Source organism: Vombatus ursinus, unplaced genomic scaffold, assembly GCF_900497805.2.
Source record: "Vombatus ursinus unplaced genomic scaffold, bare-nosed wombat genome assembly UNPS02010284.1, whole genome shotgun sequence".
NCBI lineage: Eukaryota > Metazoa > Chordata > Mammalia > Diprotodontia > Vombatidae > Vombatus > Vombatus ursinus.
In genome coordinates, this window is record NW_020950062.1 from 3844203 (window position 1) to 3859374 (window position 15172).

Consider the following 15172-nt stretch of genomic DNA (forward strand, 5'->3'; position numbering starts at 1 on the left):
CTTTCTTCATAGAATTTTAGGATCTCAAAGAGAATTTTACCACTGGAGTCCAAATAGAGCACCATCCCTGCATATTTTTTCTACTCTTAGCTCTTTCCTAACCTCACATGATGACCTCAGCCACACTTGGCAAATGATCAAAAGCTGGATAAAGTTCCCTGGACCTCATAGCCAGGGTCCACAAAGACGGGCAGATAGCTTTCCTTTGATCCTAGAATTGAACTGTTGTTTATCACTGACTGAGCAGTGGGATTGAGTTTGTGGTCGTATGGTCCAGTCTATTACTCCTTGTCAGCAACTGTGGTGCTCTCAGCATAAACTCAAAACCCCTTATTTTGAACAAGAATGTAGGACAAAATTAGTGTCAGTTACTAGTTTATAAACCTTGATAAGGCCAAGCAATTCAAGAGGACATGGACTGTTTTATATTGGTATTTGTATCACCACCCCTTAGCACAGTGCTCCATATGAAACAAGCACTTGCAAAAATGCTTATTGAACTGAAGTAACAGTAAGGAAAGTCAGGTTTTCTCAGTTACAGAACTGTTTTTCAAAAAAATGGCTAAGCAAAGTTGGACTTACTAAGGTAATAGTTGATAACAGAAAAAGAGAATCAGCTTAAGCGTATGTGGTCAAGGTAGGAAGCCCTTTGGACTCTGGGGACTAGAGCTGCCTAGAAAGGTCCTAATGGTTTCCTCTTCACTTCTCCAGACACCTTGAAATCCATTCACCTGATGCTAAACACACCGTCATCCTTCGGAGTAAAGACTCAGCCACAGCCCAGGCATGGTTCAATGCCATCCATGCCAACGTTAGCGACCTGCTTACGAGGGTCATCACAGAGGTCAAAGAGCAGCTGGGGAAAAGTGGCATCCCTGGGAGCCGAGAGATCAGACATCTAGGCTGGCTTGCAGAAAAGGTATGGAAGATGTTTTCTTATGTTCAGTCTCCTGGGGCACTCATGTCCCCAAGCCCATCTTCACTTTTTGCAACTTCTGAAGTCTCTTTCCGTATAGCAAACTCTCAATTCCCCGTGAGATAATTTCCCTGTAGGGGGATTCTCCAAATCTCCAATACACACAGTGACAACTATTATCATCTCCATCATTTTCAGACTTGTCAGGGTAAGATTCATGGGATCATAGATCTAGAACTAAAAGGGACTGCATTTCAATTCAGTTAATTTCAACAACGGTTTATTAACTGTCCATTTTGTGCCATGCCCTGTCTTAAGTTCTGGGAACAGAAAGATAAAAACAAACCTCAATCCCTACCCTTAAGGAGTTTACACTCTCTTATTTGCTACTTGGGGCAGCTAGGTGTTGCAGTGGATAGAGCGCTGGGCCTGGCGTCAGGAAGACAAATCCAGCCTCAGACACTTCCTAGCTGTGTGACCCTGGGCAAGTCACTTAACCCTGTTTGCCTCAGTTCCTCATCGATAAAATGAGCTGGAGAAAGAAATGGCAAACCACTCCAGTATCTTTGCCAAGAAAACCCCAAATAGGATCATGAAGAGTTGGACACTACTGAAAACAGCTGAAAAACACTAACTTGCTACTAGCCTATGAGATATTTCGTTGGTGAAAAGGCCATACAAATAGCAATTCCAAAGGCAGCATTTGAACCCAAATCTTCTTGACTCCAAACGCAGTAGTCTGTCCACTACCCACATTGCCTCTCTATGATTATCATTACTATTATTTCCAGACTTGTCAGTGTGAGAGGCATGGGATCATAGATTTGAGCTGCAAGGGACCTTAGATGCCATTTAGTTCTATCTTCTAATTTCATAAATGAGGAAACTGAGGCCAAGAGAGGTAAAGCGTCTTATCCAGGGTCACACAAGTAGTATCTGACATGAGTTAAGATTTGAACTCAGGTCCTCTGCCTCCAGATCCAGGGCTTTTCCCACTGTTTTATATTAATGCAAGCCCAAGGCTCCCTCAAATTCTTTGCTACACAAGCAATAAAATGTACTTTGGAGCTAATCTGGTGGGAGGTAAGCCTGCCCCTCAGTTCAAAGGTTTGCGTCTTCAGAGTTGTTCCCAAGCCTGGTTACTGCTTTTTGGACCTGGTCTTGTTTTCAGAAGAGCACTGGGCTTTTAAAAACAGCCTGACCTGGCTGTCCCTCACACTGTAACAGGGAATGGTGAGCGTCACAATTACAGAGACACTAAACTGTATCATCTCAGAAAGACCTGCCTGACCACACTTGAAAATGACACTAGAAAACAGCAATCCGTGAAAGGTGTTTTTCCCCATTGTGCTTTGTTCATCTGGCCTCTCACTGAGTGTTTAGTTCCAAAGTTCATGGTCAATGAGACGGCGTCACCCCAATTTCCCACTGAATTCAACAGAATGGAAAGGCATTGGAGAAGGTTGGTTGTGGAACAGTCATCATCAAAAGAAATTATTATATTATAACTTCACCATCATAGGCTTTTCTCATTTCTTAGCTGATCTGTAGGAGAGCAGGGTTTTAATGCCGCAGAATTAGGGAATTATAAAATCTTAGGCTAGGAAAGGGCCTGGGTGGTCACCTAGTGTAACCTGATTCTGAACAAGAATCTTCTCCACAATACACCCACTAAGTAGCCAGCAGGCCTCCCGTTGAAGATTTCTCGTGAGAAAGAATCTTCTATCTCCAGGGATAGCCTGTTCCATTTTGGATAATTCTGGTTAAGTTAGGAAGGGGTTTTGTTGTTGCTATTGCTGTTCTTCATATCAAGCCAAAAAACACTTTATTGTAACTTTAACACACTGATTCAAATTTTGCTCCCTCCAATCAAATAGAACACATCTAGGTCAAGGTCTACCTGATGGTCCTTCAAATAACTATCAAGACTTTCTGACTTAGAACTTCCTTCACTCAGGTTTACAGCCTAGGTGTGATCCTCAACTCCTCAATCTCTCTCACTCCCAGTATCCAATCAGTTGCCAAGTTCTGTTGTTTCTACCTTTGGTATGCCCACTTCTCTCCTCTGACACTACCACCAACCTTATACAGGGACACTCCACCTCACTTGTGGACTATTGTTTTGTTTTGTTTTTGTTGGGCAAGGCCCACGGTCACATAGCTAGAAAGTGTTATGTGTCTGAGGCCAGATTTGAACTCAGGTCCTCCTGAATCCAGGGACGGTGCTCTATCCACTGAGCCACCTAGCTGCCCCCACCTGTGGACTATTGCAATAGCCTACTGGTTGGTCTTCCTGTCTCAAATGTCTCCCCATTTCCATCTGTCATATTGATCTTCTTAAAGTACAAGTCTGACCATGCCACCTCCCTATTCAGTGAAATCCCCCCAGGATCAAATATAAAATCCTTCATTTGGCATTTAAAGCACATCATAACTTGCCCCCTTCCTACATTTTCAGACTTCTTGCACCCTAGTATAAGGCCTTACACCCTGAGTGTAAGGCCAAATACTCTGCAACCTGGTGAAATTGGCCTCCTTCCCATTTCTCCAACAAGACACTCCATCCCTCAACTCTGAGCATTTTTATTAGTGGTATCCCATGCCTGGAACTCTCTCCCTGTTCACTTCATCCTCTAAGCTTCCCTGGCTGCCTTCATAACTCAGCTAAAGACCCACATTCCACAAGAAGCCTTTTGCTACCCTCCTTAATCTTAATGTTTCCCCTCGGAGCTAATCTACAATTGATCCTGTATAGTATATCTTATTTGTACATAGTTGCTTGCATATTGCCTTTTCTATTATTAAACAATGAAGTCCTTTTGAGCAGGGACTTGGGTGGGGGGAGGTTTGCTTTTCTAAGTATCCACAGTGCTTAGCACATGAATGAATGACGCATTTATTAAGTATTTACTGTATGCAAAGCATTGTGCTAAGCATTGGAGATACAAATAATACACAGGGAAAGTTTCAGCTGCAAGTCAGATAGAAAGATCTCATGGTCCTTAGAGTGCAGGACCTAGATGTGTTCTAAAATAGCAGCTCTCTTTGTGGTGGCAAAGAACTGGACATTGCAGGGATGCCTATCAGTTGGGGAATGGCTGAACAAGTTGTGGTATGTGATTGTGATGGAATACTACTGTGCTACAAGAAATCATGAGTTCAGTGACCTTAGAAAAACATGTAAAGACTTGCATGAAATCATGAAGAGCAAAATAAGCAGAACCAGGAGAACATTGTGTACAATAACAGCAATATTGTTTTAAGAATGACTTTGGATGAATAAATAATTCATTTTGACTATTATAAATACCGAAATTAACCATAAAGGACATGTGAAAAAAGATACTATCTGTATTCAGAGAAAGAACTGATAAATAGAACTATGTATAGAATAATTTTACATATATATATCTACATCTATCTCTATGTATATATGTGTATGTATATATAAATACATACATACATACATACATATATATATACCTAGTTGTGTTTAATAGTAGCTATCTCTAGGATGGGGGAGGAGGAAAGAAAAAAATTTTCGTGATAACTTTATTATGTATTTGAAAAGAATAACAAGTTATACATAATAGATTTGGAGTTTCATGTGCAATCATCTTTTTTTATTATATGTTATGGAAATGCTTGTTTTATTCCATACATTTAAAAAAAATAAAATAAAAAAGAAGGGTTCCATGGTCCTTAGTGTGCAGCAGCAAAACAGATGGCAATGTGTCTTTTTAATGTCACTTCAATCGATAAAAATCATATCAGTTTCTGATGTGCCAGGGACTTTGGTGACAAGAACATTCTTTTCTCGATTTTCAATAGATTTGACAATGACATTTGTAGGACTAGTTGCCAAGACGTATCTCCACAAGAGATGCTTTCCTGGATGATGGTTGAGGGCACTGGGTAGGAAGCGTTGCTGCTCTACAGCTCTTGGGGGCATCCTGGGCTGTCCGTAACAAGGTCTTTAGGGAGATAGTAGTCAATAGGGTGGTGGTTGTGGTTAGACTTGACTGGTATATGCTTCCTCCTATTTCTTCCTCAAGGTCCCCGGCTTCTCCTAGCCCTGCTCTGTGAGTAGCAATTGGCTGGCAGTTGGTGGGGTGGTCAGCCTCTTTTCCACAAGTAGTTGCCTCACTGGGCAATGGCTGTGAGGGGTAGCCCAGAAGCAGGACCAAAGGGCTGGAGGATGTTGCCACCATCAGGACTTATACACTTATCTGACCATTAGTAGCAGTTGGCCGGCTGCCACTGCCAGAGGTGATGAGGTAGGTGGACCCCTTCTCCACAATGATTTCTCCCCTCAATGATAGTGCATAGGATGTGCCTAATAAAGGTTGTTACCCTGACTTAACTTCAAACAGTTCTCTCGTGGTATGGTCTTTAAGTTCTGTACCCTCTTAATTACCTTTCTCTGTATATACTATGGTTTATCCATGTCCTCCCTAAAATATGATGCCTAGAAATAAGCACATTGTTCCATATGTGATCTGACGAAGACAGTGGGAACATCACCTCCCAAACTCTACATCCTCTAACTTTGCTGCTGCAGTCTAAAATCACATTACTTGGTCTGGGGTTTTATTTTTGCTTTTGTTTTTGCTGCCACATTATACTGTTAACTCATCCTGAACTTTTGCTCCACCAAAACCCCCAGATCTTTTTCAGATAACCTGCTATCTAGCTATTTCTCCACCATCTGGTATTTGTGAAACTGTTGATTTGGGGTTTTTTTGAAAGCAAATATAAGACTTTGCATTTATGCCTATTAAATTTCATTGTATTGGATTTGTGGCTAGGTACTACAATGAATAGAGTGTTGGACTTAGGGGCAAAAATACCTGAATTCAAATCCTGATTTAGAAACTTATTAGCCATGTGGCCCTAGGAAAAGTCACTTAACCTCCCTCAGCCTCAGTTTCCTCGTGTATAAAATGAGGATAATAACAAAAGGGTGGTTATGACAATGACATGGGATAATATGTGTGTGTATGAAGAGCTTTGCAAACCATAAAATGCTATAAACATGCTAGCTATTTTTATTATCGTTAGTCACCATATTCTAGGATGCCCAACATTTTAGCTATCTCAATAAAATTCTCAATAAAAGGCAATCTATACAAAATCAAATCTTATATTTCTTCAAATTTCTTTTTATTTGGGGAAGAACAGTGGGAAGTGATGAAGTCAGTCAGTCAGGGAATATTTATTAAGTGCTTACCGTGTGCCAGGCACTGTCCTAAGCACTGGGAATTAGAATATACCTGAAAAGTCCATCTTCAAATGCTTACTTTCGAATGCAGGAAGACAACACATGAGAGAAATCGAGAAAGCCGAAAAGTCGGGGTGGGGGATGACTAGTAAGTGTCTTGAGGTCGGATTTGAACTCAGGTCTTCCTGACTCCAGGCCCAGCACTATTCACTGCTCCACCTACCTGCCTCCTGGTTTTGATCTGAGCTAACTAAGAAATCCACCTTGCAAGTAACTAAAATTGCCTCAGCTAGCCCAGGATCTGCTGTCTTTCATCCTAAAGTGTGAACTTTGGAAGTGGCAGAATTTTGGTGTAGCCGCCACATTCTTTCGGGCATGAACTCCGCAAGGTCAACCAAAGCTGAGATTTGTCATGATGTAAAGTTTCCAAGAGAATAAAAGGAGAAGGACGATGGCATTTACATCAGAATAACCATTTTGAATTGAAATCTGTAGCAGTCTGTAGAAGGAAAGAGTAGCTATTACTCTAGATATGACCAGTAATATATGTGGAAATTGAAAAAGAAATTGCTCATAGGTGTTTTATATTAAGTCCAGTTCTTGTCTCTTGCAGAATTGTTACTAAGACATTACAAAAATGTATTTATTCAGGCAGGGGAAAAAATCCAAGTGCCTTTGTCTGATATTCAAGGCTTCCCAAAATCTGGGCCCCTATCTCTCTGTCTCTAATTTCTTAAACTCTTTGTTTCAGCCAAGCCGGGAGTTGTTGTTGATTATGTCAGACTCTTTGTGACTCCATTTGGGGTTTTCTTGGTAAAGATTGGTCCACCATTTCCTTCTCCAGCTCACTTTACAGATAAGGGAACTGAGGCCAACAGGGTTAAGTGACTTACCCAGGGTCACACAGCTAGCAAATATCTGAGGCCAGATTTGAACTCAGGAAGATGAGTCTTTCTGACTTCAGGTCTGGTGCTCTATCCACTTTGCCACTTAGCTGCCTCTGTCTTTATCTAAATACAAGCATGTGCTGTCTCCCCTGTGCTCCTTTGAGATCAGAGCCTGGCTCCCTTTTGTCTTTGTGTCTCTAGGGCCTAGCACAATGCCTGGCACACAGTAGGCCTTAATAAATGCTTTTGATTGACTCTAACATGCAGGCATTAAATGCCTACTATGAGCCAGGCACTGTGCTGGGCAAAAGGCATACAAACACAAATATTAGAAACAGAAACAAAATGACCGGCAGCAACATCGCTTAATAGGGGAACAGTTCATAGGATTTATAGGACTTCATATTCAAAGGGACCTTAGAGAACATGTACCTGGGGTTTTAAACCTTTTCTGTGTTATGTGTTCTTTGACAGTCTGATGAAGTCTATGGACTCTTCAGAATAAGGTTTTTAAATTCCTAAAATTAAAATAAGGAAGATTACAAAGGAAGCCAATTATATTGAAATACAGTTATCAAACTTTTTTAAAACAAGTTCATGGATCCCCAGTTAAGAACCCCTTATTTAAGCCAACACCTTCATCTTACAGATGTAGAAACTGAGGTCCAGAGTGGTTCAATGACTTTCCCAAGGTCATACGTCTAGTAAGCAGAAAAGTTGGCATTCAGACCCTGGTCGTCTGAATCCAGATCGTCTTCCCACTCCACTTTTAAGTGTGCTTGGTCCCAGTCCTCTGTTGCTGGCAGTAAGATAATTAATTCTAAACTGTAACTAAGGGAGAGAAAGTTACAGAATAAACAGGGTAGAATAAAGTGAGATTCTTTCCTCTCCCTATGCCCAGAAAGGTTCATGGCTAGTACTCTAACTGGGTACTATCTGTCAAAATAATTAATAGGTTCATTGCCAAGCATTGCAGCTTAACAGTAATAAAAGCAAATGAAATGCATCGTTTGAGGAAATTATTGTTATCATGATGATAGCAGTATGTGGAGAAGCAGTTTGGTATAATGAATAGAAATCCCTCCAAAGTGAGGGAGAACCCCATATAACTCCCACTTCCTGACTCTTAAAAGGCTTTGTGACCCTGAGCAAAGTAAGAACCTCTCAACCCCCCAGGGAATTAATTCTTCAAGATTGTGTATTGCAGAGCAGGTGTGGACCTGCATTTGCAGGAGGGAATTTCCTTCCCTGGAATTCCCTAGACCGGTGAAATCACATGTTCAATCAAAAAAAAAAAAAAAAATCATGTGACATGAGGATGAAAGTTTAATTACTTTGATACATTGATGGATTTGCAATCTCATCCTAGTAGATATTCCCACCAGTGATGTAGATAATAATAGATAACCCATCTTTACCTATGCAACTTTTTTCCATGTTTTCCATAAATCCATCCCTAAAAGTCCACCCCCATAATGGGAAAGTTACTAATGGTATGTCATGTTAAAACAATAATAGTATTTTCTTCAATGACACGAGAAGATATTTTATTGTCTTCTTAAAACCCATCAAAAGATTTCCACAAAGCAAGGCCCAGGGCTAAAAATCCAAATGGGAATTTTTTTGAATGACTATTTAATACTGAACCTTACAATAGTGTCATATGAATCAGTTTTTTTTTTTTTTTTTTTTGGCAAAATGTTACAATGGGTGGCTAATCCTTCATACTGCACTTCCTCTGGCATTTCTTGTAACAACACAAATCTCAGTTAATTCTCTTGGTATTTGTTTAGCTATAAAATGTGATCCCCTAGAAATTCAACTGTGATTTACCTTCAATTGATGTCTGTTGTCTTTGTCCTAAAAGTATTAGGTTTTGATTTTGTAGCTGGATAAAGGCAGTTCTGGGGGGAAGGCTATCTATGCTTTGGTATACATGATTTAGAATCTTCAGAATCAGCATGTGAGGTACAAACAACTGAAACCTGGAAAAATGTTGGTCACTGTAAGGTTTCCACTTGACCTCAATTTAGGAAACTTGCCTAGATTGGCAAAAATGATTCATATCTCCAAAGGCTTATTAAACTTTGTCACAAATACCTTGACCATTCCAGCAGTTAATAATCAATAAGCATTTCTTAAAGTGCTGATTTTGTGCAAGGCACAGGTGCTCCATGCTAGGGATACAAAAACAAAAACAAAACAACAATAAAAAAACAACAACACGGTACCTGCCTTCAAGAAACTTACCTTCTTTTGGGGGAGGTAACATGAACATATAAATATATGAGTATAAAAATCTACAGGGCAGCTAGATGGCATAATGGATGAAGTGCCAGGCCTGGAGTCAAGAAGACTTATCTTCCAGAGTTCAAATCTGGTCTCAGACACTTATTAGCTGTATGATCCTGGGCAAGTCTCTTAACCCTGTTTGCCTCAGTTTCTTCATCTATAAAATGAGTCAGAGAAGAAAATGCAAACCACTCTAGCATCTTCTCCAAGAAAACCTCAAATGGGATCATGAAGAGTCAGACAAGACTGAAAGGACTGAACGACAACAAATAAAAATGTGCAAAGTAAACACAAGGAATTCTTTTGGAGTCAAGGGTAGGCACGAGCAGCTGTGGGTGTCAGGAAAGGCTCTGTGTAGAACTTGGCACTCTATCTGAGCTTTGAAGGAAACTAGAAATTCAAAGAGGAGGAGGAGGTGAGGCAGGAAGTCTTAATTGATTGGGACTTTGTTGATGCTTATTAATACCCAGTGCTGTGTTGGGCTCCAGGGTGGTGGTTGGGTGAGACAAGGGGAAAGTGTTGGGCTATATGAGAGAAGCAGAAGAGGGATCCCTGCCCTCAGCGAACTTACAGACTGTTTAGAGAGATAAGACTGTGAACTGAGGAGAGGTCTTTTGAGGTGGGAGAAGTTAGAAAGCTCTTCCTCAAGAAGGTGAGTTGGGCTATGGACCTTGGGTAGATTTTGTGTAGGCAAAGAGGTGTGAGGAAGGCATTCCACACAAGGGGAACAGCATAAGCAGAGATGAAAATGAGCAGACTTGGCAGAAGACAGGGAAAAGATTTGCTTGATTATAGTAAAAAGTACATGGTATGAAAAAGTAAGAAATCAAAGGGTCCAATCATGGAAGTCTTTGAAAAGCAGAGGAATCTGAAATAGAGAAGAGACCAAATGAGACTTTAACCAGCAGGAGATGAAAATGCTTAGCCTAGAAAAGAGAAGATGGGGTGTGGGGAGTGGGCAGGTCCATAATAACTGTCTACAAGGAATATCACTTGCAAAAGGGATGACATTTGTTCCGGTTACAGAAGCCATATAGGATAGGGGAAAGCACATTAGTGGTTCTGTAATCAGAGAACGTGGGTCCAAACCCTGCCTCTGATGTTTACTATCCTATGCCACCTTGGGCAAGTCTCTCCACCACCCTGGGTCTCAGTTTCTTTCCCCAACTATAAAACGAGAGGGTTGGCAAGATGTCCCTTCCAACTCGAGATGTATGATCCTGAGACTACTTGGTGTTAGAAGGCAGATCTTGGATGGAAGGGGTGGATACGGATAGGCTTGATATGAAGAAAAACTTCTTAATAGTCACACTAGCCAGAAGTGGGATGGGCTGTATTGGGATAGATCATGGGTTCTCCGTGTCAGGAGGTCTTCAAGTGGAGGCCATGACCACTTCTCAGACATGCTGTGGCCAGATACCTATGAGGTGAAATGACCTCTGAGATTCCTTCCAATTCCTAATCAGTTCTCTGATTCAGGGGGATTCTGAATGACAGTGCCTGACAAAGTATCACTATCATAGGATCAAAATGAGAGCTAAACTTTTGGAGAAAATAAAAAAATAAACCCTCATACTGAGGCCTTTTGGAAGGAAAACTTGCTGTGGTCAGCAACAGCGAATCATTGCAAGCTGGGGAGTAATTAGGAAAGAGTAGAATGCTGTGATTCTTCTAGTATTCAACAGTATTCAAAGAAACTCAAAAATTTCATTTTTCCTCTAATATTGGGTTAATACTCTTTTTTATGTCACAGATTCCTTTGGCATTCTGATGGAGCTTTTGGACCCCTTCTTAGATAATGTTTTTAAATGTATAAATAAAATACATAGGTTTACAAAGGTAACAGAGTTAGTGAGTGCAAAGATATAATTTTTCCTCCAATCTAAATTCATAGAACTTTAAAAATTAGAAGCAGCTAGGTAAATAGTAGTGCTATGCCTGGAGTCAGGAAGACCTGAGTTCAAATCTAATCTCAGATATTTACTAGCTTTGTAACCCTGAGCAAGTTACTTTAAAAAAAAAGTTTGCTTCAATTTCCCCAACTATACAATGAGGATAACAATAGCATCTGCCTCCTAGGGTTGTTGTGAGACTTTAATGAGATATTTGTAAAAGCTCTTAACACAGCACCTGGCACACAATAGGTACTATATAAATGCTTATTTATTTCCTTTCTCCTTTACCTTGAAATCTATCCTGGGTTAAGAACACCTACTCTAATATATTGTCAATAAACCCTCCCTTTTCTTTCCATTTCTTTCCACTTTAGGATTGGATCAAATAGTTCTTGTGTTAAACAGGCATATTTCCTCTAATTCCTGGGCTCCTTGATCCCATTATAAAAGCAATAATGTCTGACCCAGTCCTAGGCAACATATAAGAACAACTCAGAAAGGCCAGTCCATGGCCAATCCCATTATTCCATCGACGTTTTCATACTAGTTCTTAGGATCATAACTCTAGAGCTGAAATGGACCTTAGAAGTCACCCAGCCCATACCCCTCATTTTTCAGATGAGGAAAATGAGGTTCAGGGCGCTGAACTGATTTACTGCCCAACACAGTAATAAGCATCAAAGATAGGATTTGAACCCAGGTTCCCTTAGTACAAAGTCAGTGTCCTTTCTACTCTATCCTACTGCTCTAGTATTACCTGCAGAATATTTATTATTCTAGTGTGATCTAGAGTTTATTGAGTAAATCACTCTAGTACTAGTACTTTTAGAAAATTTGTGGAGCCCCAAATACATATTTTATAAATTCAGATTTTTGGGAGAGGAAGCACAAGCTGGAAAGAGAGAAAGTAAATTAAGTGGCAAAATTTAGGGCTGTGGAACTAAGTTATGATAAAAGGCTTTAAATCTAATTTATTTAATTGTGAAGGAAGAGTAGGGGAAGGGAATATGCATTTTCATATATATATATATATATATATATATATATATATATATATATATATAGCACCTACTACTTACCAGGCACTGTGCTAAGCACTTTTTAAAATATTCTCATTTGATCCTCAGAACAATCCTGCTGTTATTATCTCCATTTTACAATTAAGGAAACTGAGGCAAACAGTGATTCAATGACTAGTCCAAAGTCAAAAAGCTAGTAATCATCATCATCATAACAACAACAATAATAATCATAAACATTTAAATAGCATTTACTGTGTGGCAGGCACTGTGCTAAGCACTTTATAATTATTATCTGATTCTCACAATACTGGGAGTTAGGTATTATTATTATCTTTATTTTGCAGATGAGGAAACTGAGGCAAAAAGAGATTAAGTGACTTGCCCAGGGTCACACAACTAATAAGTGTCTGAAGTCAGGTTTGTACTCTGTCTACTGTGCCACCTAACTGCCAACTTAGCATGAGTATGTGAAATGCCTAAGAAACTGGTTACTCAGGAGATAAAAGTTCGAGTTCCTCAGCGGCCTGTTCATTTCATTTCTGCTTTCTGTGACCAAAGATCCAAGAAATGGCAAAAGGATATATCCTGGTTGTTGTGAAGAATAGTTAATAAAATAACTGGGAAATACCCTGTTCTTATATGTGCATATAGACAACAAGCTCTTATTCAGTGGATACAACCATAACACAAAAACCTGTCCTTGCCCTCCAGGACCTTATCTTCACGAAGATAAGCATGAACAAGCACACAGATAATGAAATACAAGAGAATTTAAGGAAGGAGAGATTATTAACAAATATAGTGATCCCTACAGACTTCTAGTAGGAGGTAGCACCCAAGCAGAGCCTTTAGGAAGTAAGGATTTTAAGAGGTGAAAGAGGGACAGAGGAGCGTACAGTAGGCATGGGGAAGAGGAAGGGAACCGGGGCGGGGGTGGGGGGGTGTCAGCCTAAGCAAAGTCATGGAGGAGTAGATAGAATGCAAGGTTTGGAGAATAGCAGCTACGTGGTACAATGGATAGAGTGCTGGCCTGGAGTCAGGAAGACTCATTTTCAGGTTCAAATCCTGCCTCAGAGGCATGCTAGCTAGTTGTGTGACCCTGGGCAAGTCACTTAACCCAGTTTGTGTCTGTTTCCTTATTTGTAAAAATGAGTTGGAGAAAGAAATGGCAAAACTTTGCCAAGAAAACCCCAAATGGGGTCACAAAGAGTGCTTGAAGAGGATGGATAAGAAATAAGTTTTACTGAGCACTTATTTGTGAAGTCTGAAGTGTAATTGTGAAGGGCATTAAAATGGGCAACTAAGGAGATTCTATTTTACCTTAGAGTCAGTAGGGAGTCACTGAAGGTTCTTGAGGAGAGAAGTGGCATTATTAAATATGTGCTGAAAAAAATACTTCAGCAGCCTATTTACTGTCAACTCCCAACATTGGTAAGTTATTTACCTCCTTAGGCCAGGTAAACAGTAAGTATATGGACCATCTCATTAGTGCCTTGTCCAGCTAAACTAGAGGCATCCCTGGGGGGTAAAAAGTAAATAGCATTGGGCTAAGTAAAAACAGACCCGATAGAAGTCTAGGTCATGACAGTAAAATGAATAGGCTGGTATTTCTGGAACTTCTAAATATATCAAACATACTATCAGACAGCAAAAACTGCCTACCCTAAGTGGGAATTTCCCACTTCTTTTTCCTTAGAGAAGATATCTCTGACCTGAGGAAACTCCCATCTGATAAGGAAAGGAAATTAAATGACTATCCTGGCTTGCATCATTCCTAAATCTAGACTGTTTGTTATTCCAGATAACACAGACTGTTAATGCAATTAAGTGTTAATAGGCCTGTTGTGTTGCCCAAGGAAGCAGTCCTCAGACTCCAGTGTGAATTGCCTCTGAGATGGAGAAAGTAGGAATAAAATCAGGCAACAGCTTGGTTATCTCCCTTTTGGTGTTTTGTTTCAAGTGTTTAAGAATAAATGTTCCAATGTGAATTTAACTTAAATTGGTCCCCTCTTCCCTCTTCTACAATAGCAGCAGTTTTAGACTTAGGAAGGAAAAAACAAAAACAAAAAAAAAAGAGGGAGGCTGTGATGACATCATCAAAATATAACCTATCCCAGCAGAATTCGTGACTAATGAAATTGAAAGGGACCTAAGAAATCAATTCCTCCATTAGTTCTCAATGTTGTTGTTGTTCAGTCACATCTGACTCTTCACGATTCCATGGACCATACTTTCCATGGGGTTTTCTTGGCAAAGATACTGAAGTGATTTGCTATTTCCTTCCTCCGGTAGATTAAAGCAAACTCTGCGTCACTTAAATCCCAATTCACACAGAAGTCAAGACACCACCTCGTGATGTCGTTGTCCCCTTTGAAAAAAAGGACCACCACCACCAACAACAGCAACAACTCACCCAGGCTCTGAGGCTGGATTTGAACTCAGCTCTAACCACTGAGTCACCTAGCTGCCTCCTTGGTTCTCAACTGCTATACCACAAAACCCCTGCCCCATTCCAAAACTTCCACATCCCCTACCATCTTCTCCTACCCCAGCTGTAGTTTGCTGCCTGCTCTTCCTGGCTGGGTCTAAGGAGAGAAACTGCAAAATTGCCCAGAGAAAGAAAGAAGAAAGTTAGAGGAGTAAGGGAGAAGAAGGAGGGGGAAGGAATCCCAAGTCACTGTACGGTCTGCTGGAGACCTCACTTTCTGAGAAACCTTTAACTTAAATGTGCAGTACACTTTAATTTCTCACAGCAAAGATACTGTGCTGGGTACAAAAAGGAATTCATCCAAGAACCACCAGTCTCATCCAGCTCTCTCATTTTACCCATATGGAATCTAAGGGGAAGTGGTTTGTCCAGTCACACAATTCATAAATGGCAGATCGTGAACTACCTTTGGGCATTTATGCTTTCCACTACATCATTGCTATTTCAATGT

General features: G+C 40.3%; 1 protein-coding gene across 1 annotated transcript in view; it reads left to right on the top strand.

The window, feature by feature from the left end:
* SNTB1 (syntrophin beta 1) overlaps window positions 1-15172 on the top strand; it is a 303484-nt gene that overhangs the window by 190924 nt on the left and 97388 nt on the right. The window contains exon 3 of the mRNA XM_027854065.1: window positions 712-919. Coding sequence (XP_027709866.1) covers window positions 712-919 — 208 coding nt within the window. The remainder of the gene's footprint in view (window positions 1-711; window positions 920-15172) is intronic.